The following is a 25,759-nucleotide window of genomic DNA, read 5'->3' as shown; positions in this document are numbered from 1 at the left end:
TAGAGAGCAAAGTCATAGAAAGCGACTGCTGGGCTGGAGATCGGGCTGCCTGTTGGAGGAGGGAAGATGCAGTTTTCGCACCCAGCCCTGGCTCCCTGCCTGCGGTGAGGGGCAGGTTTGCCGAGTGAATGACACCTGCAGTCATTGCCCAACATGACTGAGCACAGGCAGCTGTGAGCCCAAGGATCTGCAGCCACAGAGGACTGGCAGTGGCAGGCGAGTTTAGATTAGAGCTAGACTTCAAGTATCTAGTGCAGGAGGAAAAGAGCTGCCTGGAGCATGCCAGATCTCTGTGTACAATTGTAATTATTCACAAATTTTATGGACCTTGTATTTGCTCAAAAGGAGCCAATGAATTGACCAAACAGAAGGCAAACTTGACGTTTGGGAGGAAGAATTTATTTCACGTAAGTAAATCTCAGAAACCTTCATTTTGATATAATTTAAGACTTTCTGTATGAGTTTAGAGAACTCGGGCCCGCGAGCTGCAGGCAGGCCTGCGTGCCATGCAGGGCAGGCAGATCTGAGCATCAGCTGCCGCTTCCCACAAGCAGCTTGAAGGACGAGAGTTTACATCTTGAAAAAAATAAATGCATTACTTGGGCATGGGTTTAACTTTCTTACATAGGGACTGAATCTAATTTTAGGTAAACCCTTTTGGTATCGTGGAATTGCTTCTGATTCATTGGAATCAATAAGACTGGAATCAGGCCTGCAGTGCGTGGGGTGTCATATAAATAACATACCTGGTCCCCCCTCATACTAAAAGTAGTACTATGTATAGAGTCTATGATATATATGCATGTGCCACGCGTGGTACCAACACATGGAATTAGGAGTGGGCTCTGCATTTGCCAGGTACCAGGTGCGGTGTTGTGCCCCAGGCAGCCTGGGACTCGCCCTGGTGCTGCTGGTGGGCACCAGCATCGCTGCCCACTACGTGCCACGGCGGCTGCTCTCTGCGCAGCGTGGGGGTCAGCCTTGCACTGAAGCACAGCAAGGGTCGCCTCCAGCGAGCGGGCACTACAGCCCCAGCGAGTCACCTCAGCCGTGCCTGCTGTTTCCAGAACTGGGGGGTAATTCTTCATGTGATGTAATGACAGTGACGTGGATGGAAAGAATCTGTATTTTACCAAGAGCAGAAGTTCACGGAAGTTCTTGAAGGTTTTCTGCAGGTTTCATGAAGTCACTTGTTTAACTGTCCACGATTCCAGATAACTACTCAAGGCAACTGGAAAAAAAAAAAAAAAAAAAACCAACAGAAAAACCCAACCAGAATAAAGCCGTTCATGCCTACCACTGAGCAGGCAGCTCCCGGTGCTGTCACACACTGCCACAGCCAGCACGTGCCTTGCAGGGGCCCAGGCTCCCCCAGCACCTCTTGAAACACACCTCCTGCTCCTCCAGGCAAAAACTGGGCCAACAATGACCTTCCAGACTTGTCAAAGTCACTAAACAATCTGGCTGAATTTAGATCTTCTCAAACAGGGAAATCAGCAGGACAGAAAAAGTTTCAGTTCCAACCAGAACAGAAATGCTGACATTTTGACAGAATACAAGAGCATGGCTCTTCAGTCAGTACGAGACATTACTTTCAACTCAGAATGACGTGCTTTGTTTTACAGCCTATTTAACACACTTGAAGTCCTTTCTCAGTTTCTTGTTTTAGTCAGGAAATATTATAAGCAAGACAATAGATTTTTGAAGCTAAAAGATCAGAAATGATTAAATTCAGTATTATCAATGCACTGGTACGAGTGCTGCTTCCAGGTCCGCCCATTCCCTTTCCCTCCATCAGCCTCTAACATCCCTTTTTGTCCTGCCCAGCCAAGGAATGAGCACGTGTATCTGTTGACACGTGACGGGATCCCACTACCTCTTTAGTTCTGTAATAAAAGAATCTGTTCTGTTTGCATTGACTTTTAGTGTCAAATAACTAAAGTTTCCAGTTAGCGGCTTGCAAAAAATGTCATGCAACCATGTTTCCCTGTTGTTAACTCCGTTCTCTTCCTTGTGTCGTCTTCAGATTTTTTCCTGGCCTGCCAAAATAGATCTTCACCTTCAAAAATCAAAAAGAGAGCGGGTAATTTATTTTTTTTGTTCCTGGGGAGAACAAGATTTACAGTTTAAAGGAAAACATATTTCATTTTAAAGTTGAGGAAGTGAGAGGCAAATCATTCTAGATCAACTGAAAATGAAAGCCTTTAATTATTTGTTTGGTCAGTAAGTTGAAATTTGAAGAGCTCTCCTAATAAATCATCAGAATGCCTGACTCTTCTGCGGCAGCTGTCAGGCCGTGAACCTTTCCTTGCAAAATCCCCTGCCCACACATCCCCAAAGCGGTTGTCTTTCAAGGTCAGACAGCTGCTCACGGTGCAGGCTGGGCAGGGGCGAAAGGAAACGTTCAGAAAGGGCAGACAGACTGTATCTGGCTTAAGTCACTCAAAACCTTTTCTAGGTAAACATATGTTGACCTTGAAGCAACATTTTGGCAAAGTCGGTGAAGCCTGATCCCAGGTTGTATGATGCTTTTTGCCTCGTTTTGTAATTGTATTTGGCAACTACCGCATTTGCGTTGGTGGCCAGAGAAAGCTCAGCACAGACTGTTGCAGCCATGGTCATGGAGCTGGAAGCTCCCAGTGGTGGTGTAGTGATGCTTTCTCCTGGAAAGGTGTTCCACGGGAGGGAATGCAGGGAGCAAAAGGGGGCTCTGACTCTGTCCGCCCTCTCTGTAGCAACATTCCCACGTGCTGGTTGTGTTGACAATGGATGAGCAACACCACTGGAAAGGTGGTGAAAGTGAAACTGCTGCTGGGGTTGTGCTGGTCCTTGTGCAGAGCCAAGCCGCTGCAAAGCCAAACAATCCACACTTTTCCGTGCCTGAGAAGAAAGTAAGTGTCCTCGTGTGATTTCTGTCAAATCTCATCCTGGGAATCCAAGCATTTGTGAAAACACCCCAGTGAAAACGGTTGCCTACAATTTTTAGACACGGTCTTATTTGTGTGTGGCTCAGGCAGGCTGAGGTTTCAGGTGCGAGGGTGTCTCAGGCGCTGCGGGGTCTGCGTGGGGACCAGGCACGTGGGATGCCGGCTGTATCGGGCCACCTGTGCCTCGCCGTGCTCGTGACCCTCCCTGCCCGTGGCACGAGCAGCCTCCAGCGTTTCCTGCAGAGCTTTTGCTTACAGTGCAAGGGAAATGGAACAGACATTCATCGTGAAAATCTTAACTTTGTGTAATAAATAGAGGCAATGCCTAAATGGGCAAATTAAATGTAATCTGCTTTTATTTCAGCACTTGTTTTGTTTTCTCTATCTTCCTTAGCCAGGTTTTATTCTAAGATGCACGTGTGCCTGTGTTGCGTGTTCTGCAGTTGTAGCAATTTGGCTCTAGTAAAATTTGACCTTGTGAATGATTACTCTTAAGCTTAGCAAACTGGCCATATGGGTTTGGTTTTCTGGATGGCTTTTTAGATTCTCATAAATGCTCCTATTTCCCAGCACTGCAGTGTCATCGGCCAGTAGAAAATCAGAGGCTATGCTAATCTGCTCTGTGCGGCGAGATGCAGGCGGTGCTTTCAGGTGGTGAGTGGGGGGTGACGCAGGAGTGCAGTGGCTCCTGCCAGCTTCCCTCACAGTTGGTGAATGCTCCAGATGAAGGAGCCCACCAGCACAGGTTACAGTGGCAGTGATGCTAAGCAGCCCAGCTACAATTTCAGGCTCCATCAGGTGACAGTGTGCATCTTTTCTACCTCACACCCTGTTCCCTACAAGCAGAATTATTGAAGCTGCTGGTGATTTTCCCTCCTTTCCTGTTTTTGCTCTTACCATTCCCTCAAAGATAGAGGAATAAAGCAGAATTAAGGAAGCAAAGACTGAACTGTAGTAGGAGACACATACTGCTGTTGTTGGTTGGTGTGAAGAAGCATTATTTCATTAAATTCTCTGAAAGCAGACAGAGGGTTCCACAGAGGACTCTAGCTGGATGTATTTTACTATAATGCTTGCATTTTTGTGTAATTTTTCAGCCAACAGGGAGAATACAGAGCTGAGTCAGCTATTACATTCTCAAGGTTTTATTATCTCTGAGTACATAATGAATTATTTTTATGTAGCTTTGGCATTGGAAGCAGTCTCTCCACCAGTTGTACTAGTACTGCCTTCAGGACTACTACTGCTGTTGTGGTATTGCCTGTGCCATGCCTTCACTGACCGTAGAAAGATGTCCAGATTAAACAGCATTTAAATGAGGTGAGGGGGGGAGTCTGTTGGAGTAAGCAGAAATCCTTTACTGGACAGAGAAACATAAATACACAGTCTTATAGTAATTTCTTCCCAGTATACTGTACTAATGAAGCTGGTAACTTCTGATGAAAGCTTCTCCACTATAAAAACAGAATTGCAGTTGTATTAGCTGATGCGCTAGTAAAGAAGTGGTTTGGTTATATTCAGGTCTGGGCACTGGTGTCACCTTTTTCTTGCCCCCGAGTACTTTGGTATGCCTGTTTCCAGCTTTCTTAGGTACTCACAGATCCCCCTTTCACTGCCTTGCAGTCTTTGATGTATTTATTATTTTCACAGCCACCCTCTGAAGGGGGGAAAACAAGATGCTCCTTGTTTTGCAAAGAATTAGCAGAGTCACAGAGAAATTGAGTCTCTGTTGTTCACTGAGGTCTGAGGCAGCAGCAGCTATAAATTTATCCGTGTTGGTTTGTTCCAGCTCTCTTCCCCAGACAGCAGCGGCATGCATTGCAGTGCACGCTTCAGTTCCGTTAACTGAAGATACAACAGGGTCCCAAGAAGGCTTTTTACAGCATAAGAGGTCTCCATCCATTAGTCAGCCGTCAAAATAAATAGAATTTGGCTTGCTTTTTTCACGACAGGGTCTTAGTAACTAGGATCAGATAGAATAAATCTGTTCAGAAACTTATTCTGATGCACCAAAATGCTAGCAACCACAGCGCCTGTGCGAAACATGGTCACGAAGGATGCTCGTGAGGGGTTCCTCAGTTCATGAATTCTATACTTTAACTAAATGCTAGTTTTCAAAATAATCCTTTCTTCCTAGAAGTACTTCTTTAAACTGCCTGGATGAATCCTTCTTCTTCCCATTAGAATTGTGGCCTAACACTGCTGTGAGGAGGTAAATGGTTCTCTCTGTAGCTCTGCATGATCACGTTATAGTGAGGAGAGCAATAATGTCTGGAAACATCTGAACACCGTGTTCAAAGAAAGCACTAGCAGTGCAAAGCCTTGCTAGGAATTCAGATGGTGGACAGATATTAGAGCATATTTTGTTTCAAAAAACATTCTTCCTCCAGTGCCATGCCCTGCATTTGTGGTGCTTGAATGTTGAGGTGTTTTTGCTGGTTCTGGATAGGCAAAGCTGTCCTTGCCTGGTGCCCTGCTGTCCTGTGGCACAGCACCGGAGCCGTACAGCCAGCTGAGCAGGCAGAGTGTCCTCTGGGCTGTGGTGAACTACCACAGGGAGAATCTGACGCAAGCAGAAAATTCCTGGTATTTGGGTTACCATGTCACAGCCAGGTTTGAAGCTGAGGCTGTACAGCTGCACATGATGAGAAAGGCACTGAATCTGAACTGGGACCTTGCTCTCACGGTGCCGAGGCACGGTGACTGAAGGTTTGCATAGTCATTCCTGGTTTGTAATGATATAATAAAGAGGAAGACTCGGATGCATCCAAGAATAATGTTGCCTTGCCAGTATCTGCAGGAAAACTCGGACACACGGGGCACGCTTCAAATATTGAAGTTGAGCAATATTGTGTTTCCAGCTCAGAGTAACGATGGCTGAGTAACAATCTCCCCTCCGCAGCTGTGGCAGTGTCAGACTCCCCACCCCATCCTGCAGCAGCTTGCTGTGGCAGCACACGTTAGGTGTGTGGCAAAGCGCTGTCCCAGTGCTCCAGAAGAGGTGTGCAACTGATGTGGCATCTCAGAGCAGGAGCAAAGCTGCCGAGTGCAGCAGCGTGCAGGTCATTGTGGCGCCAGCGCCAAGGCCAGCGTGAGCCTGTGGGAGTCTCTGCCAGATGCCAAGATCTGGTTCCACTCCCAGAAAAGTCAACGAAACCCATTTCAAGTGGAATGATTTCATCCTGTACTGCATGCTGAGTGACTTGCCAACAGTACTATTGTGGCATGGGCTTATCCCAGGTACGAGCTAATGGAGCGCAGAGCTGCAGCCTTTCTGTGTAGCTGGTTAGTGGACCTGAGCCCTGGACTAGAAGATGCTGAACATGTCACACATGGGCAGGATCTCACTCTGCTTCAGAGTCTGACTGCCCTAGGAACTACCTAAACATTTTTTTTTTCTATTCAGTAGGTCCCTTCCTGTAAAGGAATGAAGCTGGGTTAATTAACATTGATAATATACAGCTGTGTGCTGGCTTCAGGGGTGGGGGGCTGGCTGATGTAGATAAAGTGCAGCTGTGGCTGGTTCTGTTAAGTGGTTGAGAGTCAATGAAGAGGAAGCAGCCGAGGAAGAGAGAGGAGGAAGAAGTAGAGAGAAGGAGAGCGTGCCCGGGATGAGGAGAGCCTAGGAGAAGGCAGCAGAGAGGCTGTATGAAGAGTGTGCTGGTAGGAGATGGTAAAAGACCTTGTTGCAGCTGGCTGGTTTGGAGAGTGCTGCGACACCTTCCTGTGGTGCCATTTGCAACATCAGCTAATTGCCATCCCATGCTGAAAGAAGAAAAGCCCTATCAAAAATGAAGTGGCAGCTAAAATTTGCTGACCTTGTCAAGGACTTCAGGACCTGAGCTGTCACTAGTGTCTTTTATGTGGAAAGCGTTAAGACAGCGCAGTGCTGAAAAATGACACAAGCTAGATAAAAGGGCAGGAGCCACTATGTGTTCAGGAATGTCAAATATCACACGGTGTATGGTTCTGACTATGCAGGATTTCTTTCCCCTGTCCCCTTCCCTTAAAACAGTTTTTTCTTAAGCCATAAAACTTTGCCTTTCTTTTCTGCTTCACAGATGAACAGAGCAATTACAGGAATAATCTCCAGAGATGTTCTCCAGATATTTCTACTTCTTCAGTCTCTGTCTTTTCCTCCCAACACAAAGGTAAGTGGAGTGTGTTTTGTTTTACATCTGAATTATGTTTCATATAAATAATGTAGGTCAAAAGGAAGCTATGCTTCCAGTTATCCAGCCCACCCAAAGAAAGCTGGGTGCAGTACAGGACTGGGCATAGAAAAGGGCAACCTGCAGAGTTCAGGACCAGAACAGTTGGCAGGTTTTGCCCCGCACTGGGTTCCCAGCTGTGATGTTACTATCCCTGGATCTAGTCTTAAGTTTCTTGAATGTTTATGTTCATACTATGCACAAACCAGTTCTGCTCTAAGGTCCTTTTTGGCCTAAAACCTGCCAAGCTCCAAGGACTATTGACCCAGCTTTAAAGGGAACAGAGAAAAAAAAAAACGTTCACTGGAGCTTTGAGTAACTACATTGCTGTTTCTTACTGCACAGACCTGTGGTCCGGAGGTCCCAGGCAGAGGTGCTGCCTTCCACCTCCTCCAGCCCTTCACAAAGCAATGACAAACTCTTAACGATTCACTCATTTACGTGTTCATCAAAAGAGCACATGACCACACACAGACACTGCACCATAAAACTGACCTTTTACAGTCCAACCCCCCTGTCTCTCTAGCTGTCTGTACGATGGTACAGATCTGTCAGCCTTGTGGTGCCAGCTTTATTGTCTACCCACAAAACATTAATTATGACATTGTAAATTAGGTTTGAAACCTCTGTATGCCCTGCAGATAGGGGTGGTTCAGCCCACAAACCTTTGTTGGTGCCTGTGAAGTGCTCAGCACTCTTCCTTTCCCCTTACGCCGTGCTCGGGGGTTTTGCTCCTGATGATGGATGTAGGGATGCTGCCCGAGACGAACATACGAGGCTGAGGGTCCTTGTGGAGGGGAAGCTGTTGGTCAGTAAGATTTGTCTTAGGTTGTCATAATGGGGGGCGGGGGGGCAGGGGGAGAAATGCATGTCCCTTGTAAGACTGCATGAAAAGGGAGATTACAGGTTATTATTAAGGCTGGCGATACATAGGCCTGGCTTGATTCATCTGGGACGTTTTAAGAATGTCCTTAAGCTACCATGTATGCAAACCTGTAGCTATCAGCTGAGGTAATTTACCATTTTTCCACCTCTTCAAGGTACCAGTCATTCAGCAAAGGTAAGCAATGCAAGCAAGTGCTTGTGATTTCAGGGATCTTCTTATTTTTACAAACTATTTTGTGCAGTTTGCTTGTTTGAGCACAGGTGGGAAGCATAGCTGCAGCCACACACCAGATGTGCCCAGCATGTCCGGCCACACGTACCAGTATGTATTTTTGTCCCCAGGAGGTGCTCCCTGGGTCACGTACCTGACTTGCACAGCGGCGACACAACATCCCTCCCTGGATTTGAGAACCTCACCATGGGATACAACAAATACCTCCGGCCCTACTTTGGTGGTATGTTGCCTCCACGCATTTGACCATTTGATAAACAATCTGTGAGGCTTGGGGTGGGGGGGACACGACACAATTCTGTAAGCTTTCTTTAGGATGCTCCAGTTTAAATGGTGGTGTTTCTTTTAAATTAGCTAGTAGCCAAGGCTGCCCTCCTTTCTGTGCATCCCCTGTGGTATTGCATAGATTGTGCACGCATGTGTGGGACATGAGAACACATCCATCGAGGAGGGAAATTTACAAACTCCAATATCTGTGAAAGACCTGACAGAGTAACTAAATTCTGCTCTAACAGTACATGCTTTTGTTTAGAGTCTGACCCTTGTGATTTTCTGCTTTATTTTTGTTCATGTATATCTACTTAGTAGATTGTGGCTATAGCAGAATAAAGCCATCCTCCTTGCCAGAAATACTGACTTTTGACACATGCTTTCACTTCACGCTGAGACAAAAGTAAACCTTCATTAAACCCTTGTGAAACTCCAGGGAGTAGGGAGCACCTGAAGGACAGTCAGATATTCAGGAACTTAACTGAGGCTCTTGTCCAATTTGGGTGTTAAGTCTCCCACCTTCCAGGTGAGTGATGTAACCGCACAGAGGAAAGGGTTTCTCAGAATGGCATTCAGCACCTGAAAAATATCATTGAAAGTTTAAAAAAACAGCTATGAAACATTTTATTTATATTACTTTTACGTTTCTGCCAGAACCCATTAATGAAACTATGCACAAGAGAAAAATTCCTCATCAGCTTTTTCCAGGACTTGGATGTTTCCCATCGTAGCTCCTGCAGACTGACCTGCTGCGGCAGCTTTCAGCTTCTTCCTTTTTCTGACCATGATGGCAAATTTCTGGGACAATTCAGCATTCACCAGCTTGTTGTGTCTAGACTGTCTGATCCAGTGCAGGAATAGAAAAGCTCCTCTAGATCCTGTCACATCAGTGAACAGATGCTTCTGACTTGTGTAACAGGGACCAACGGCATCGCCCCACCTGGGCACGTCACACAGCGCCACGCGTTACACGGGGACGGGCAGAGCTCAGGATCTGCCCCCCGGGCCTTAACTCGGGGGCGCTGCAAGCGGCTGAATGTCTAAAAATAACGGGGGGCACGACTGAGAGCTGCTTTGCAGAAATAGACAGCTTCTGCCAGTGAAGTGTATTTTGGATTTCGGAACAGTTTCAAACAAACAACAACCCAGAAACACCTCGAAAGAGATTTAGAAATTGTGTCCCGAGGCTGTTCCTAAAGGTGATTTAGACGGCGAGAAGGGGTTTCAGCGAGTCCCCCGACAGAGGGTCTGTCCCCGGGCCGGGGGGCTGCCTGGCGCCCCCACACTCACACGACGGGGAGCCAGGGACGGCGGCACCGGGGGCGGGCAGGGAGCCAGGCCCGACCCCCGGCCCGACCCCCGGCCCGACCCCCGGCCCGACCCCCGGCCCGACCCCCGGCCCGACCCCCGGCCCGCCCAGCCCCCGGCGCGGGCGTCTGCGGGGGGGCGCTGCCCTCTTGTGGTGGCTTTTGGCAGCGAGCGATAGGAAACGGGAACTGTCGCGATTCGGGACTCTAGTGCTGGACAGATGCGTGTAAACAGAGCAGTGGCCTCATCGCTAAAAAGAGGCAAAGGCAGCGGCGGGTCGGGGGTCCCCGCGTCCCTCTGCCTCCGGGTGTCGCTCCCGAAGAAACGGGGATGGATGGTACCTGCCCTGCGGGCGGGGCTGCCTGTGCAAGTGTGCATGTGAGGAGCACCTTGCACGGTGTGCATGTGAGGAGCACGATTCCCGTGCATGCCCCTGTGTGGGTGTCACAGACCAGGTGCCCAGGGACAAGCTGCCGGCACTGCTGGTGCGTGATGCTGGTCCTCACTGCCAGCGTGGGAGCGTGTCAGCAATCTGCCACCGCCATCAGCCGCAGAACTCCAGCTCCCAGAAGTGACAGCTGTGGTTTGGCTCACGGTGCTGGTTATGAGTGTAATGCTCTGAACTCTTGTGTAACCCTTCGGGTTTCTGCAGTTTGAGAGACAGCCTGTGACGCTGCCAGCAGTGCCCGCACTGCACAGCATCCCGAGTGGTTCTATTGTGCCTTCCACTCTTCCCTTCTCTCTGCTTAAGCTTCTCTTTCCCTCCACAGGAGAACCTGTTCAAATTGCAATGAGTATGGACATTGCCAGTATTTCTAGTATATCTGAGAGCAACATGGTAAGTGAAAGTTTTTATTTTAGAAGAGACAAGTAGGATCTGCCTGGGAGACTTGCCATATATTCCTGTGTGTTCAGCCAGAAGCTCACAGTCCAGCTGCTTTGCTTTTCTGTGTCTGTTGACCACATCCAGAGGTGTGATGGGAACAGGGCTCGTTTATGATGATATAGATGTCATAGTAATGTGAGCCTGTAAGTAGAGATGGCTTCAAAGGTCCTATAGATCAAATACTTGGTACCTTCTGGAATTCAGGTCACTTGGAAATGGTGGGGCGAAGAAAATTCAATCCTGTGTGTGGCATTCCCTCTTCCTCACCTTTCCTCTGTGTAGGGGAGGGGTGGCTTCTGTTGGATGTGCTGGTGTCAATTGAAAAGACAGACAGGGTTTCTCCTCAAGGAGAAGAAATGAGGTTTTGAGCTGCAACACAGTCTGAGGCTCAAAGGACTGGTCATCCCAAGGAAAAAAAAAAGTAAAAAACAACAATAGAGAGAACCTCTTCCCACCACTGATGAGTCTGGTTCCCTCCACTTCTGATAACAGCTGGATTTCAAACAATGATGACTGAAAAATTCTCTTTCAGGTTGACAAAAAGTATGGGCAACTTGGATAAATTCAGCAAATAGTATCAGTCCAAACAGGAACAATTTCAACGCTTAATTTCAGCATTTTCAAGAACACCACTGAATTTTTTCCCCCCCCTCTCTTCCCAACAAATTAAAAAAGTTCACTAAATAAAATATTGTAACTTTGATAAAGCTATTCATTTTGGGGAAGAAGCAGAACCAATAAAATCAATTATTTATGTACCTTTAACTTAATTAAATGGCCTGGTAAAATAGCTCCTCTTCTGGAGTTTTTCTTCTTGATTGTCCATCTAAATTGTTCTGATTGCATGGAAAACATTGCAGAGGCTTACTCTGTGCCTCAACAAAAGCTGGAAAATCAACCAGAATTCTTCACTTTTGTTACTGTTACGATGCACGGTATTGAAAGCCATAACTGCATTATTTGACATGTTTCCTCTTCTGTCACAGGCTGAGATTAAAATTTTGGCAGTTGCAAAAGCTAACGCAGATACCCTATATTTACTTAGAACTTTTTTTTTTTTTTAACCATTTTACAAATTATAGATCAAATGAAACAGAACTGCTTCATCTTCCACAGACAGGCCACATATTCGTAGTAAAGCATGGTGCCTTCGCACTGCTAACACAATCACCAGTGTCGGTCTGTTTGTGACTGAGATGTTTTGAAAACGAAAGGCATTACTGGTTGCATCTACTTTGTCTATAACAAAGGGAGTGAAGCAGTACAACAGGACCCTTGTCTGTCCAGAAGGCTCAGCAAAGACTTGCCTTTAGAGCCACATACTGCTTATTCTTTATGAAGGGGCACTGTGAAAATACTCCAGTTGCTGCAGGTAGGTTTTGGCAGGCTACACTCAAGGTACTCCTAGTGTTCTTAGAGTCAAAGCTCCTACTAAAAAAGATGCAACATGTTTGTTGGTTTTTTTTTCATTTCTTTGGGTGTTTTTTTTTTTAAGACCTTTGTGAAATAACAGGTTGGATTTTCTTACCTTTTTTCTCCAAAGTGCTTGTGTCTCTTTCCCGATCACATTTATAGTACGTGTAATTTTCCAGCTCTAGACAATGACTGATTTTTAATGGCAATGACTTGCTGAGTGGCCTCAAGTGTGTAATTCCCATCTGTTTTCTTACCTGCAAAATGGACACAGGAATATCAATTACAATAATTGCTCATTTAAAAAAAAAAAAAAGTACTATAAGTATAATCTTTAGGCCTCAAACACTACACCTTAGAGTATTAGTATATGAGAAATGTAATACAATAAATAAAACTGTGATGAAAATCTATCAGATCTGCTGCATGCCTTTGAAGCTGAGCTTTGATAGAATTAAACAAATGTGCTGGCTCTTGTCGCACGTGGCACGCCCACAGCTGCACTGTGCAAGTGTTAGGGACATGCACCCTCACGGGTTTTCCTCTTTCCCAGGATTACACAGCTACTATATATTTGCGGCAGCGCTGGACAGACCCCCGGCTGGTCTTCCACGGCAACAAGAGCTTCACCCTAGATGCTCGTCTAGTGGAATTGCTCTGGGTACCAGACACATACATTGTGGAGTCCAAAAGGTCCTTCCTGCACGATGTTACTGTGGGGAACCGCCTCATAAGATTGTTCGCTAATGGCACTATCTTGTATGCCCTAAGGTAAATCAACCTTTGGCTTTGCTGATGATGATGGTTCAGAATAGATTTCCAGAGTTATGCTGGACTGGAGCAGGTACCAGCTGTCACGGGTAATAAGTTGGGGGTCAACAAGTCAACTGTGACCATGATGTTGTGATCCATTCCCCCCTGTTTTGGCCACTGGAAACGCCAGCCAAAGGTCAGGATTCCCCACCACGGTACGTGCTGCAGCCTGGGCACGGTGCTGCTCAGAAAGCTTGCAAGTTTAAGTGTCACCCAGGACCAGCAGAATCTGCTGGAGGCAGGCATCGTAACAGTACGAGGTTAACAGACAGTGGGTAAGTACTTGCTTACCCAGTGCCACGTAGGCGTCGTTTCCACTTTTTAGCAAAACTCGTACTGGTACCTGTGCTGCAGAGATGCGCGCGGTAGCTGTGTTAGCCATTCAGCTGACAGTAACTGTGTCCCAGTTGCCTTAACTGCGAAGTAAAGTGGCAAAGTAAAACTCTCCACATCAGAACACGCCACAGTACATGTGTGGTTACTGTGCCTCAGGTGACAAGTGGTGACTTCTTAAGATCTGTAAACTGTAGCGCTGGAAAATGTGTGAATCTACACTAAATCTCCCACCACAGCAAAGCAAAATTCCTCCTTTGGATACATTTTCATCAGTGCGGCTGCAGAGAGCAGCCTGTCTTCTTAAGGAGGGTTCGCACCGATTGTATCAGTCCATTCATTTCACAGGTCAAAATTACCTAAATGACCGAGCAGAGCCTTTGAGGTCTGCTTTGCTGTGAGAAAGAGGTATTTTATTACGCACCTTTATTGCTATTTTTTGAGTTCTTTCTCTTCCTACAGAATCACTACCACTGTTGCTTGTAATATGGACCTGTCAAAATATCCCATGGACACACAAACATGCAGACTGCAGCTAGAAAGCTGTAAGTATAAAACTCCAGAAAAATCTGACTTGACTTTAAATTTGTTTATTCATATGTAATGACACATCTTGAATATTTGGATTTATCACAGTGGCTTTCTGGAGTAGACTCTTATTCCTGCAGATATTAAGGTCCAAAAGGAAACTGCTTTGCTTCGTCATTTTTCAAATGTTTGTGTCATAATCCACAGTTCAGAGGATTCCGGTTACTGCGTGATTTATATATAAAGAGTGGTAATAAATAATATTTTTATTAATGTGTAGCTAGTGCAATTTTGCACAGAAAGGGTGAAATAAATAATGGCTGGATTTCCAAATTCAGTCCCTTTTGCACACACAGCTTCTTCAAAACTAACTTATGGTGTAAGTGCATGGCATTGAGCACAGCCAGGAACAACTTTTCACGTGTTTGTGTATCTACCACCTCCTGCACCTCCCAAACCTCCAGTGTAACGAGCCAGTGTGAAGGGTGGCTCTTACTACAATGAGCTGAACGTGACTCAAACTCACAAACTGAAAGTAAGGCAAAGGAAACTCTGTGCTGTCCGCGTCCCCCTGAGGGCTGTCTGTTACAGTGATGCAGATAATAGGACCCTTGTCAACAGAAGAAGTCTCAGCCTTGGAAGTCTGAAGAAAAAGAATAATCAGTGGCTTCTGATCTCATTTAAATTAAAAGCTTACCCATGGCAAAGCTGGCTGGGAAAGACTCCAGGAAAACTGAGGATGCTACATGCCTTTATCCAGGAGCTCAGCGAGGGCTGCTGTTCTGTACCTGTGAAGCTCCACAACGAGCAAGCGACCATCTCCTGCTTCATGTCACGGAAAGAAACATGTAAAACCTCCACAATGAAAAGACCAGATTTTAACTTCTGGGGTTGCAGCACGAAGCACCTAGGGAAACATGTATTATTTTCACATTAAAATCATATTAGTTCACCATGGTTAACTTTATTACAAAGAATAGCTCCTGAAATAATAATGATTGGCCTCTTCTGCTAAAGCATAGCTTGTTGGGGCCCGTTTTAAAAGTGATTGGGTCCTACATCATGCTCAGTTGCTGTATAATTCCAATGAAATTACATGCACATTGCCCACTAGAGATTTCATTAGGATAAGTGCCCAGAAATAATGCTATTTAAATATACGCCAGATGAATTAACAACAATCTATCATTTATTATAAAATTTTCCTGAGTAACCGCAATTTATAAAACTGCTTAGAAACTTTGAAAGTCACATGCTTAGGATTCTATGCAGGGATTCATACCCTGGACACCTAATTTAGGAGTTCATCACACTCAAGCTCTGGTAATTTGTGTCTAATAAGAAAACACAATTAGATAAAAATAGAACTGCAACTGCATCTTATTCCTTCTACCAGGATGAACAGGTTATTATCAGAATCAAAGCGTCCCTACTCATTTTCTCAAAGAAGGGCACTTAATAAAAATCAAATTAGTGAGATTGATGGGCTTGTTTCCTAAATTAAGTGAAATTTCTGAAGTGAATGGCAAGCTGGTGACTCAGTACAAGCTTTATCCCTCAGACTGTGAGGTATCCCTCCGTCCAACCTGAGGGTGAGTTATACCATCGTTTACAGTCCTGGAGGCAATTACTCAGCCAGCATAACGCTAAACTGCTTGAATTGTTGATCTTACTCGTCCCACCACTTTGAGGCAGGAAGCTGGTGTTACCGAAATGTCAGATGCATTTAGTTGTCCTCAGGAACTTAAAGACTTTGGGGATGGAAGGAATGATTTGCAGAAAAAGCTGCTTTTATGAGCAAGTTGTCTGGACAACACATACCCTGTCATATGTATTACAAACCTAGAGCCTGGTTTGTAACTGCATAGCAGTCGCAGCTTCAAGCTCTTGACTAACTGAAAACCCTTTTCTGGTATTTTTAAGCACTTGAATAGATGATTCAGTGAAATGTGCTTCTGCTACCTGGCAAGGGGCTCGATGGGATCTGTATTCTCTTGTTTTAACCAGTGTTTCTCCTGACTGAAGAGACCACGTTCGAGGGTTGATTGCTGCAGTAGTTATAGCCTGCTGCAAGTAATCAAACTGTGGATGACAGGAATACATTATCTTTTAAAATGCCAAAATATTTTCAGATAGAAATACCTCTTTAAAATGCGAAAATATTTTCAGATAGAAATACCTCATGTAAATGATTGAAGTAAGTTCTTGGCAGCCTTGCATGTGATGCATCACTAACAGTGGCACACGTTCCTCTTGAAGTCTGAACCAGCAGACTGAAAGTACAGCAAGGGAGGAACAGCACCCATCCACCCGTAGTCTGACACAGCCAAGAGGGTCTTGGTCCAGCCCAGGATGCCAGGATCACGTTTCTGTTCCCACTCAGGAGACCAAGCAAGGCAGTAGCTGGGCGTTTACTGGCTAATCCACATTAACGTGGGTCTTTATGTTCTCCTTAGGGGGATATGATGAAAATGATGTCATCTTCACATGGTTGAGAGGAAACGACTCTGTCCATGGCATAGAAAAGTTGCGGCTCTCTCAGTACACGGTGGAACATTACTATACCCTGGTCTCCAAGTCACAGCAGGAAACAGGTAAATCAGTGGAAAAGAGAGACAAGAAAAGCTCTCACTTATTTCCCCTCCTGCCTCCCTTCCCTTCCATGGGCCAGTATCTTTTGACTCAACCCTGAACCAGCAAAGACTCTAACAAATCTTAATCTCATAAAGAGAGAGACGGAAAGATGGTGAAATCCAATTAGTTGCAATCAGGATATTCTGCAAAATGGAAATCCACGGGCTATTCACTATATTATTTATTTTTTTTTTTAATTCTCCACTTCTTTCCTTCTCCACACGTACCTGAAGAAACTCTCTCCCTTCCTCCCAGGTACATAGACTATAAATACTGCAGAGAGCTGTGTGTACAGTAACTGGGAGCAAAATTAAGTTTTGAAATACAATTTTGTTTGTAAATTACAATTCTATCATGATGGAGTAAGATCCCTTTGTACATCAGAATTCAATGTCTTTTTTCATTGTCAGTGTAAATACTCCTCTCTCCAAGCACAGGCACTATGAAAGGGAGAAAAACTTCCTTAGAATGACCAGGTTGTTAAAATAACAATGTTTTGTTGTTTTCTGTAGCATACACAGCCTACAAACAACATGGGTTTTGTTTCTACATATCAAAGGGAACTATTGTTTAAAGAGCAGAAACATCTCCTGAAAATACTAGCAATCCAGCCCCAGATCCCTTATGCCAGTATTATGACAAATTGATTTTAAAAAATTGAATTTTTTGAACGCAGAAAGACAGACTTAGCAAAGATCACAAGTTACTGATGAATACAGGGGGTCTAATTCCCTGTGATGATAAGGCATTGGGATGCTTTGGGATGTGAGCCAGGGCCTGCCGAAATTGAGAGAAAAATCTTTTGTTTATCTTTCAGCCATCAGATAAGACTGAACTTGGCAATGCCCCCTCAAAGCAGTTATTGGGAAAAATGTGCTGTGCTGAGTCTGAGACAACAGATGAAAGCATTAGCCCTTCTCTACTCTGAATTAAGACACTAGTATAAAATGTTTCCACTGTGGATTAAGTTCAGGAGCCCCTTTGCAAGGCACGCGTTATTTTACCTGTCTCTTGTCCAGCAACACTATGTATCTGTGTCCTCTCATCTAGGACGTATTAGATATGTAGGACCTCTGAGGCAAGAAGCCAGCTTGTGTGAACAACACATCTCCCACGATTTCAGTGCAGCTCTGCTCAGAGGGGCTGGGGCTGTCCTGGCTTCAGTTCTGGTGTCTTTGGGAATCTCATGCTGACTGTGTTCCTGCCTTTTGTGAACAGGCAGTTACCCACGACTGATACTGCAGTTTGAGCTCAGAAGAAACGTCCTTTACTTCATTTTGGAGACCTATGTGCCCTCCACTCTGCTTGTCATGTTGTCCTGGGTTTCTTTTTGGATCACGTTGGATTCAGTGCCTGCAAGAACCTGCATTGGTGAGTTATTGCCTGAGGAAGGAGAAGATTTAAGCAGGTAGGGGAGCCTCTGAGGGCTGGAGAGGCAGTAGATCTCTTGAGCTCTCTGCTCAGTGGTAAAAGCTCTGCTCACGTGGTGCTTTTCCTTGCGGCAGAGCTGGGTTGTTGGTACAAGGAGTGGAGGCGATGCTGTGGCTGGCACACTTGCCCTCCTGCAGAGCTGTGTATGGCCAAGGCTCCCAGCAGATTTACGATAGAGAGTAGCCAACAGAAGACACATTCTTGATGTGCTTTGGAGGGAGCAGGGGAGTGGTGGACTTCTTTAATGAAAGCAAGAAAAATAAGAGCCAAGCGTGGAGGCTTTTATTGGAGGCTCCAACTGGAGCCAAAGTGTCCAATGCAGTGACGCCTGTGTGAAGCTAGTAGCTAGTGCTACAAAAGTATTTCAGCTGATGGGTGATTTGGATTTGGTAAGAAGGGAGGTGCTCTATCAGGCTAGCAAGAGAGAGACAACACGTGAAGAAGGGTAGGCCAAGCCTTTTCTAAAGTGTCCACAAGGGAAGGTCTTTCCTTTTCTGCTTCCCAAGGAGTAACAACGGTGCTTTCTATGACAACTCTGATGATCGGCTCACGAAGTTCACTTTCAAAAACCAACTGTTTCATTAAGGCCATTGATGTTTACCTCGGCATCTGCTTCAGCTTCATCTTTGGTGCCCTTGTGGAATATGCAGTGGCTCACTACAGCTCATCACAAAAGTGTGCAGCTAAAGCACCGCCAAAGGTAATGCCTGACCTACCTTAATAAGCCAAGTTATCTTGGATTGACAATTAGTCCTCTGTTAATTAAGGAAGACAAATGGTCTTCCTGTTATGGACACAGTAACATTTTTTTCTCGTAATTATCACTAAATCTAAATTTTTTTTTGCAACAAACACATGAGTAGCTCCAGACTGCTGTGATCTGACACAGACTTCTGCACACCAGCCAGAAGAGCAGTGGCCTTAGCCAACAGTTAGGTGAGATTCACGGGACCACATTAGGAAGGCACGTTGGCCCACCACTAACATCGGGCCCGGAGCCCTGAGCTGAGCTCGTGTGAGAGCATGAGGCGCCTCTGTTCTTTCAAAATGCAGCCAAAGAAGGGCCAGAATAACACCTCTCTTTGCTCTCCTATGAAATAACTGTGATTAGGACACTGATCTGGAAGGTAATCTCCTCTGCCAGAGGAAAGCTGAACCCTTCTTCCTCCCTTCCTAGAAGACAGTACCAAATATCAGTCCCACAATGGTCTGTGGGGGTTGTGAGAGTGAGTGAATTGGTCAAAACGCTCTGCTTTAGTGCAAAAAATTAAATAGGTATGATTATAGTCCAGTGGTCACTGAGGGTCCAAATCCTAACTAGAGGGAAAAGAGGTTACCCACCTCAATGCTGAGTTCCCCAGGCATTGGGTTACTGTGTAGAAGTGAAGAGGTGGATGTCTTGTAGGAGATGGGTATTGAGTTGCTTAGTAACACTGAGTGAGAATTGCTCAAAGATTTCAAAACACCTCTAGAAATACAGTGGTGGAAACACAGGCATCTCCGGGACTTCATGCACTCCTAAAACCAGGCAGCAGCTGAAAGGCATGTTTGAGTACTGGGGTGAACATGTATGGAACCATGTTCTTTTACCTTTATCCTTATGGTCTCCCTATTGATTAAACACTTTTCCTCTGCAGAAGACAAACCCTAATATTAACTGTACACTCTTGTTTCCTAGGGGCCTACAAATGAACTCACTAAAGAAATGGAAGAAGTCAACTTCACTAACATCCTCAACAGCTCCATCACCAGCTACAAACAGAAAATCAGCTTTACAAGCGTTGAGATTTCCAGCGATAATGTCAACTGCAGTGACTTGACCATGAAAACTCATGAGAAAATCAAATGTGTCTTGAGAAACAAAATGCACAGGATTATTGGTTATTTCACAATTCAGAACCCCAGCAACGTAGACCACTACTCCAAATTGCTTTTTCCTTTGTTTTTCATGCTGGTCAATGTGTTTTATTGGGCTTATTACCTATATTTTTAGTAGAAATAAGCCACTTCATTCTCCTACTTCAGCAGGAGAGAAATGGTGCCGATGGGCATTGAGGTACCTAACCTCAGTGAATCCAGTGTGGACGAATGGTCTGTTGTGTTTCCTGAGGCACAGAGCAGAAGAGTGTGTGAGGTACACAAGATGCGAAGCCTTGGTGCTTCAGCATTAGCAACGTTGACTCTGGACAACTGCTTGTTCAGCTGAGTGGCTGTGCTGAGCTCTTCTGCTCGAACCTGCTTTTCATGCCAGCCTCCAGCCCCTCCAGGCCAGGGCTGGCTGTGTAGGACTGCGTGTGGCAGGCCAACGAGTGCTACACGTGGTAGAATTATTTTGTTAGTCTGAAGCAGGCTGGAACCTTCTCATTTAGATCTCCAAGAGGATGTAGGATTATAGCTGTTCTTCTTTGCCAGAGATAACAGGAACAGAGGGACTGGGGTTGCTGTCTCAATAGCTCCTCTGTTCAAGTGAGAGAACCCGAAGGCAGCAGCGTGCCATGCGCACAAGAATGGCTCCCGTGCCCGGTGCTTCCGTGTCCCAGGGGTGGTGCGGTGCCAGGCTGGTGACAGCAGCGCTGGTGGCATCGGCGCAGTGGTATGCCTCCTGTCAGACTCATTGAGGTAATCCTCACTTGCTGAAGTTATCCATCCCTGAGACAGACGGCAGGCTTTTTGTTTGTAGAGCTGCATTTTTTCAGAGACTTGGGAACAAAATACAGGCAGCAGAATTGTTTTGTAACCCATCTCTTACACTCTTCTCATTGTACTGCAGTTGAACAGATTCTACCACCTTCCACATCTTCCTCAAAAATTATTTTTCATCCCGGAGAGTGCCTCCTTCAGCTTGCACTGCTACAAGCAGCTCTCCTTTCTTGCCAGCCATATGCAAGAGTGGCCAGTTTGCCTCCCCTCTTCTATGTGGCTGTGCAGCTGTGGCAAGTCAGCAGTGCTGCTGGATGAAAACCCCGTGCGTGGGCTGGGGTACAATGATCTAAATCAGCCTGTCACTCTGTATTTTAGGCTAAAACAGTGTTATGTTTCTGCAGAAATTCAGATTCTCAGTGGGCTCTGGAAACTGCCAGTCAGCTTTGTTTATCCCCCAATCAGCAGGACCAAGAGCATTGTTTTAAAAATAAATGCAGCATGCACACACATTTGAGAACCAAATGCCATTTGGTACTATGTAGCTTAAGGCTACTGGAAGTCTTTATTTCCTGATTTTAAAATGAATGTTTTATGGCAGATTCTCCCCTCACCCCCCTGCCTATTTAGCCTATGTAACTTTCATAACTTTGAGGGCATAATCCTGCAGTTATTGTCGGCAAAACTGTACCTGCCTGCAGTGGCTGCTGCTCAGAGTATTGCCTGAATGAGGCCTCTCATCGTGTACCTTGTATTACAGTCTCACACATGCAGTGTTTGCTTAGTGTAAGAGTCTCTTACTGGGGGTTCCTATAGAAGGTGGGCAAAACACACCAAACTACAGATTTTTTTTACTTTAATAACTTTTTATTGAACCACTTCACCACGCTATATTGTGAAGGTTCTAAACCACCTATTCATAAATCACAGCTTTTACAAAAAGCAGCACAAGAAGACAAAGGGGAACAGACTGACAATGGCAAGTGAATAAACACAAACTCCAATAATGAAATGTTGGCTTGTATATACTGGCATTTAAAGTCCATTCCATAAAATGTAATAAAGTGAATGTTTGTGATATGAACACAAACCCCCAGAGAGATTCTCTATTAAAAAAAAAAAAAAAAATCGTTACCTTCTTTCTGTATCAATTTCTTTCTTTAAAACCCAACTTAAATGCCCTAATGTGTTCAACACCGGCCGCCGCCAAATATTAACGTTAACAAAAGGAATTGCTCTGTACATTAAACTGCCACACTCAAGGCTTGCACTCATTAGATGCAGCTTTTGTTACAACTTTGCTGCTTTGCAGTTGCTCAGGACTTGTTCCAAGTTATACTTGTTTTTTATTGACCCGGCCTAGCGAACAGTATGATGTCTTAAAAAAAGTATCAGCTCTGTTCTCATTTATTGCTGATGTTGGTAACTTCAATACAGAAAGGAGGGACAGAAGGTAGAAGGGGAAGGAAGCATTTTTTTCAGGTACCTTTATGAGAATATCCTTAAAGAGCTTTTGGCTTGACTGGGAGAAACATCTTACTTCGGAAACTCGTAAAAGCTAGAAAGTATGGACTCCTGCTTTATTTGCTCCTACATCTAATTTTCTCTCTCATTGGTGGGCTTCACGACTTTAATGCACCTTATATGACTGTCCCCCTACATAAACCTGCTGTAACACAGGATATTAACTCTGGTCTCAGTGGTGTGCACACAGAGTGGTCCTGAGGCTGTTTCAGTGGTCAAACTGATGCTCAGCAAGGACCAGCTATGGAAAGTGAGACAAGGTAAGTAAGCCACCCAGCCTCTGTCCTAGTGGAGGTACATCAGGCATGTTAGAGGGACTAAAATTAATTTTTGCTAATTACACCCAACAGTGAAGCAAGTCAACTTAGCCACACTGATGTCCTGGAGCAGCCTGGTGTTATTACTTGCTGGTGGTGTCATCCCACACATGATGTGCAGAGGGCAGTGAGAGATGAGCATTGTGAGCCCAGATACACTCTTCAGAATGGTCAGGATGATGCACTTGCACGGTCCCAAGTCTTTCCTGTCTCTTTCAGATGTTGTCTAACACAAGCTAGAAGCACCACTGAATTCACGATGAGACTTTCATATCCTGATAGGCATGGAGCGCAGAGCAGCTTCCATGTTACTGGTGTGCAGAGGTAATCCCTGATATCTTGACAAACACCAGCTGAAAAATCAGCCTTTCCCACAAAGGACTAGTACGTAACATGTAAGCTGCAGACAACAAAGCCACCAGGTAAGCACTGCACACAGCTCTGTTTTGCCTATGGGTTCAGCCTTGAGTAGGCTGTACTGGGAAGAGGAAGGGGTCTGAGCAGCAGCCTACCCTCTGAAAGCCTCTAGGGTGGTGGTTCCTGAGCTGTTTCACCTCCCACAGACCACATCTGCCCTGTAGTTCTGAGAGGACTTGGCACCATGAATGCAGATAACCCACAGGACAGAGTTACACCTAACGTTTACTATTCCACCGCGGTGCCAGTTTGTGCTCTTGGCAGAATGTGAATGTATGGAGGAGAAGACAACTGACTTGCTTTTTGGGATAATTCTGCTTTTCAGTTATGTTCTGATCTGCTGTGACCTTGCCTTAAGTATACTTCCTAAAGCTGCAGTTTCTGGAACCTTTGTCTCTTTTTAAGAACATTTGCACCTACTTTAAGACTTTGTGGACAAATGCTTGTGCATGTGTGTTAGCATAGGAAAGCACAAGGGATAGTGAGCAGCAGTCGGGCAATACAGGCAACTTGAGGAACTTTCAAGAGATGCAAATGTTTGTAACTGGTGCAACACAGAGGAATATAAAACCTCATGACTATGGAGAGTCACTCTAGCTAGCACAGGGACCAAAGGCAGTCAAGCCACAGCAGCATAAAGCATTTTGAGGATTAATTTATACAGTTTAAAATATGAAGGAGCTGCACTATAGAGGAAAGCTAAATTAGGCTAATGCATCATGCATATTTGTCTAAAGAGTGTAGCAGCAAGTGACTGAGAAATACCACCTATTAGTACATCCCAGCATCCCCCTGCTTCCTTCCATGCCCCTCGCCTATGTTCTTCCCCTAAATTTTCTTGTGCCCACTTCATCCCAGCATAGGCAGGAGCTGGTCCTGCTGCCGCAGCCACTGGTCTGAGCTTGGGGAGTGTTATTTTTAATTTTCAGGAGGATGAAGGGTTCAGCTCGGGAATCCTATTGTTTCAGAGCATGCGGTTTACATTATGACTTCCAAAAGGTATTTGTATATGCAAACACTACCATCTGCTGTAAGGAATACTTTGCATTTTTAAAAGGTTAATTCCATTTCAAACCTACTGAAGGAGTTGGTAGCAGAAACCACTCTCCTTTGCTTACTGTACTTAAGTGTCAAAACGCACAGCCAGCAAGCCACGTCTTTATAAGGAAAGACTGTTTAGTACTGGTAATTAGCACAGGTTTTCTCCAGATTCTCACTGAAATAACTTCTCTGTTCATTAATGAAGCTGTTTTAAATTGCAACCTGTTGTTACACTTGGGATCAGACAATGGGCTGCTTCTTAATCTGAGGCGAGCATTAAGTCTTTAATGAATAATGTGATGCATTTTCTTTCTCTTTCCCCTTTTGAGATCTGTGTCTCAGACTGCAGTTTTCCTCAAAGTTCCTGTGGTTTGAAACACTTCTTAACTGTGTCTTACTGTATTGGCAATTCACCAGGAGAATTTAATATTGAACTGCAAGCTGCTGTGGTTGGGCACAAAGATCTGTTATGTCTTATTTTCTCCACCAGCTTAGTGCAGGTACTTACAACTGCAAACAAGAAATCCATAGTTTGGGAGCTAACATTTGGGTGATCATCCCTGCCAGTAAGCTAAATGAACAGAAGAGTTATGAATTCTGAACTCAGAAAAGGAAGCAAATTTCATTCTAGATGCGGAACACAGACTTTTGTATAATATCAGTGTACTCTACAGAGAGATCGCAGATCCTAAGCAGGGGCATGTATAGTAGCACAGTTTTGAAACGGAAGATTTTCAGATTCAGGGTGTACCAGCAAGATGCTGGCTCCTGCCTTTACAGGGACAGCGCTTTAACTGGGTTGACTGGGCAGCTGCACCTGTTTAGCACTGAACTGTCTGGAGGCATGTTGTCCTGAGAACTTGGCCCTCTGGAAGCCAGTGAATCCAGAAGTCATCTGGTTTGGGTTTTTCCAGTATATTGTAGGGGTTTTCTTTTCAGTCACACTCCAGAGTACCTCCAACCTCTACCAGAAGAGGGATTTTGATGCAAATGGCCTGTTATTTGTTTCAATGTTTTTTCTCAGTTCCACTAAATAAAAAAAAAAGGGAGTGTTTTATCAATGTGGTACTCTATTACGTTTTTATTGGACTGAGACCCCCAGAAAACAAATCCTCAGACTTCAGAGAACATAGAATTAAAGCTCCACAGGTAGGCTCAGACTATGCAGATGGCTCTTATCATTGCTGCAGGACCAAGTCCTCCCACCAGTCCAGAATTTCAAATTTATCCAGTTTAAGACATACGCCCACCTGCAGCACCTTGTTTTAAATATAGAGATTATTTCACTCCCCTCAAAGGTGACCATAAGTTTTGACTTTACACTATCAGTTCAGATTTTCCCAGAGATGTCCTGCCCTTTTCTTTCCCTGCAGCCCACAGCCTCTGGCTCTAAAACACAAACCTGAATGGGTCTACCTTTGCCATGTGCTGTGGTACAGGAGAGCAGCAAGACAGCAGGATCCTTTTCACTCATAATAAAAGCATTCCATTCCAGCATCGATGAATACCATTTAAGTGGTATTTTCTACAAGCTGAGGTAGTCAGTTAATAGAAAGCCTCTTTAGGGCAGATTTAGGTTTGTGTCAGTTGTTGTGAAATGCAACGACAACTGTAAGACCAGATCAGCTCTTCAAGGCAGCTTGTGCTTTCAGACATCTACTTTAGCACAAGTAGGTCAGCATTTACTGCAAAAACATTACAGCTTCCAGCGCATGCAAGATGTTTGTGTTTGGCCGTGCTGCAGTGGGAATAGACTGAGACCGAGTGTTTCATCAGCCTGGACAGAAGAGCAATCTGAAGTACGTGCCCTTGGACAGGGACAAAGACACTCGCCCTGCCAACTCAAGCAGGAAGCCAGCTAAGCTAAAAGCGCTCAGCAAAATCCTGAGCCCATTTAACTTAATGAGAGCCTGGCTACTGGTTTAAATGGACTCAGGCCTTTACTTCTT

General features: G+C 45.1%; 1 protein-coding gene across 1 annotated transcript; it reads left to right on the top strand.

The window, feature by feature from the left end:
• Positions 1–1,936: 1,936 nt before the first annotated feature.
• On the top strand, positions 1,937–21,596 carry GABRP (gamma-aminobutyric acid type A receptor subunit pi). The gene is made up of 10 exons (XM_056349335.1): positions 1,937–2,083; positions 6,989–7,078; positions 8,366–8,478; positions 10,604–10,671; positions 12,686–12,903; positions 13,741–13,823; positions 16,263–16,400; positions 17,659–17,811; positions 18,378–18,571; positions 19,550–21,596. The coding sequence occupies exons 2-10, from the start codon at positions 7,023–7,025 to the stop codon at positions 19,862–19,864; spliced, it is 1,338 nt and encodes a 445-aa protein (XP_056205310.1). The 5' UTR covers positions 1,937–2,083; positions 6,989–7,022; the 3' UTR covers positions 19,865–21,596.
• Positions 21,597–25,759: the final 4,163 nt, after the last annotated feature.

The sequence above is a fragment of the Falco biarmicus genome, chromosome 8 (assembly GCF_023638135.1).
Source record: "Falco biarmicus isolate bFalBia1 chromosome 8, bFalBia1.pri, whole genome shotgun sequence".
Taxonomy (NCBI): Eukaryota; Metazoa; Chordata; class Aves; order Falconiformes; family Falconidae; genus Falco; species Falco biarmicus.
This window is presented reverse-complemented; position numbering and strand designations above follow the sequence as displayed.

What these genes read in the sequence shown, in the direction of transcription:
- GABRP (XM_056349335.1), top strand. Translation starts at nt 7,023, where the DNA reads ATGTTCTCCAGATATTTCTACTTCTTCAGTCTCTGTCTTTTCCTCCCA. An exon ending in CTTTTCCTCCCAACACAAAG is followed by an intron (nt 7,079 to 8,365) that starts GTAAGTGGAGTG and finishes TTTTGTCCCCAG; the next exon opens with GAGGTGCTCCCTGGGTCACG. An exon ending in ACTATCTTGTATGCCCTAAG is followed by an intron (nt 12,904 to 13,740) that starts GTAAATCAACCT and finishes CTCTTCCTACAG; the next exon opens with AATCACTACCACTGTTGCTT.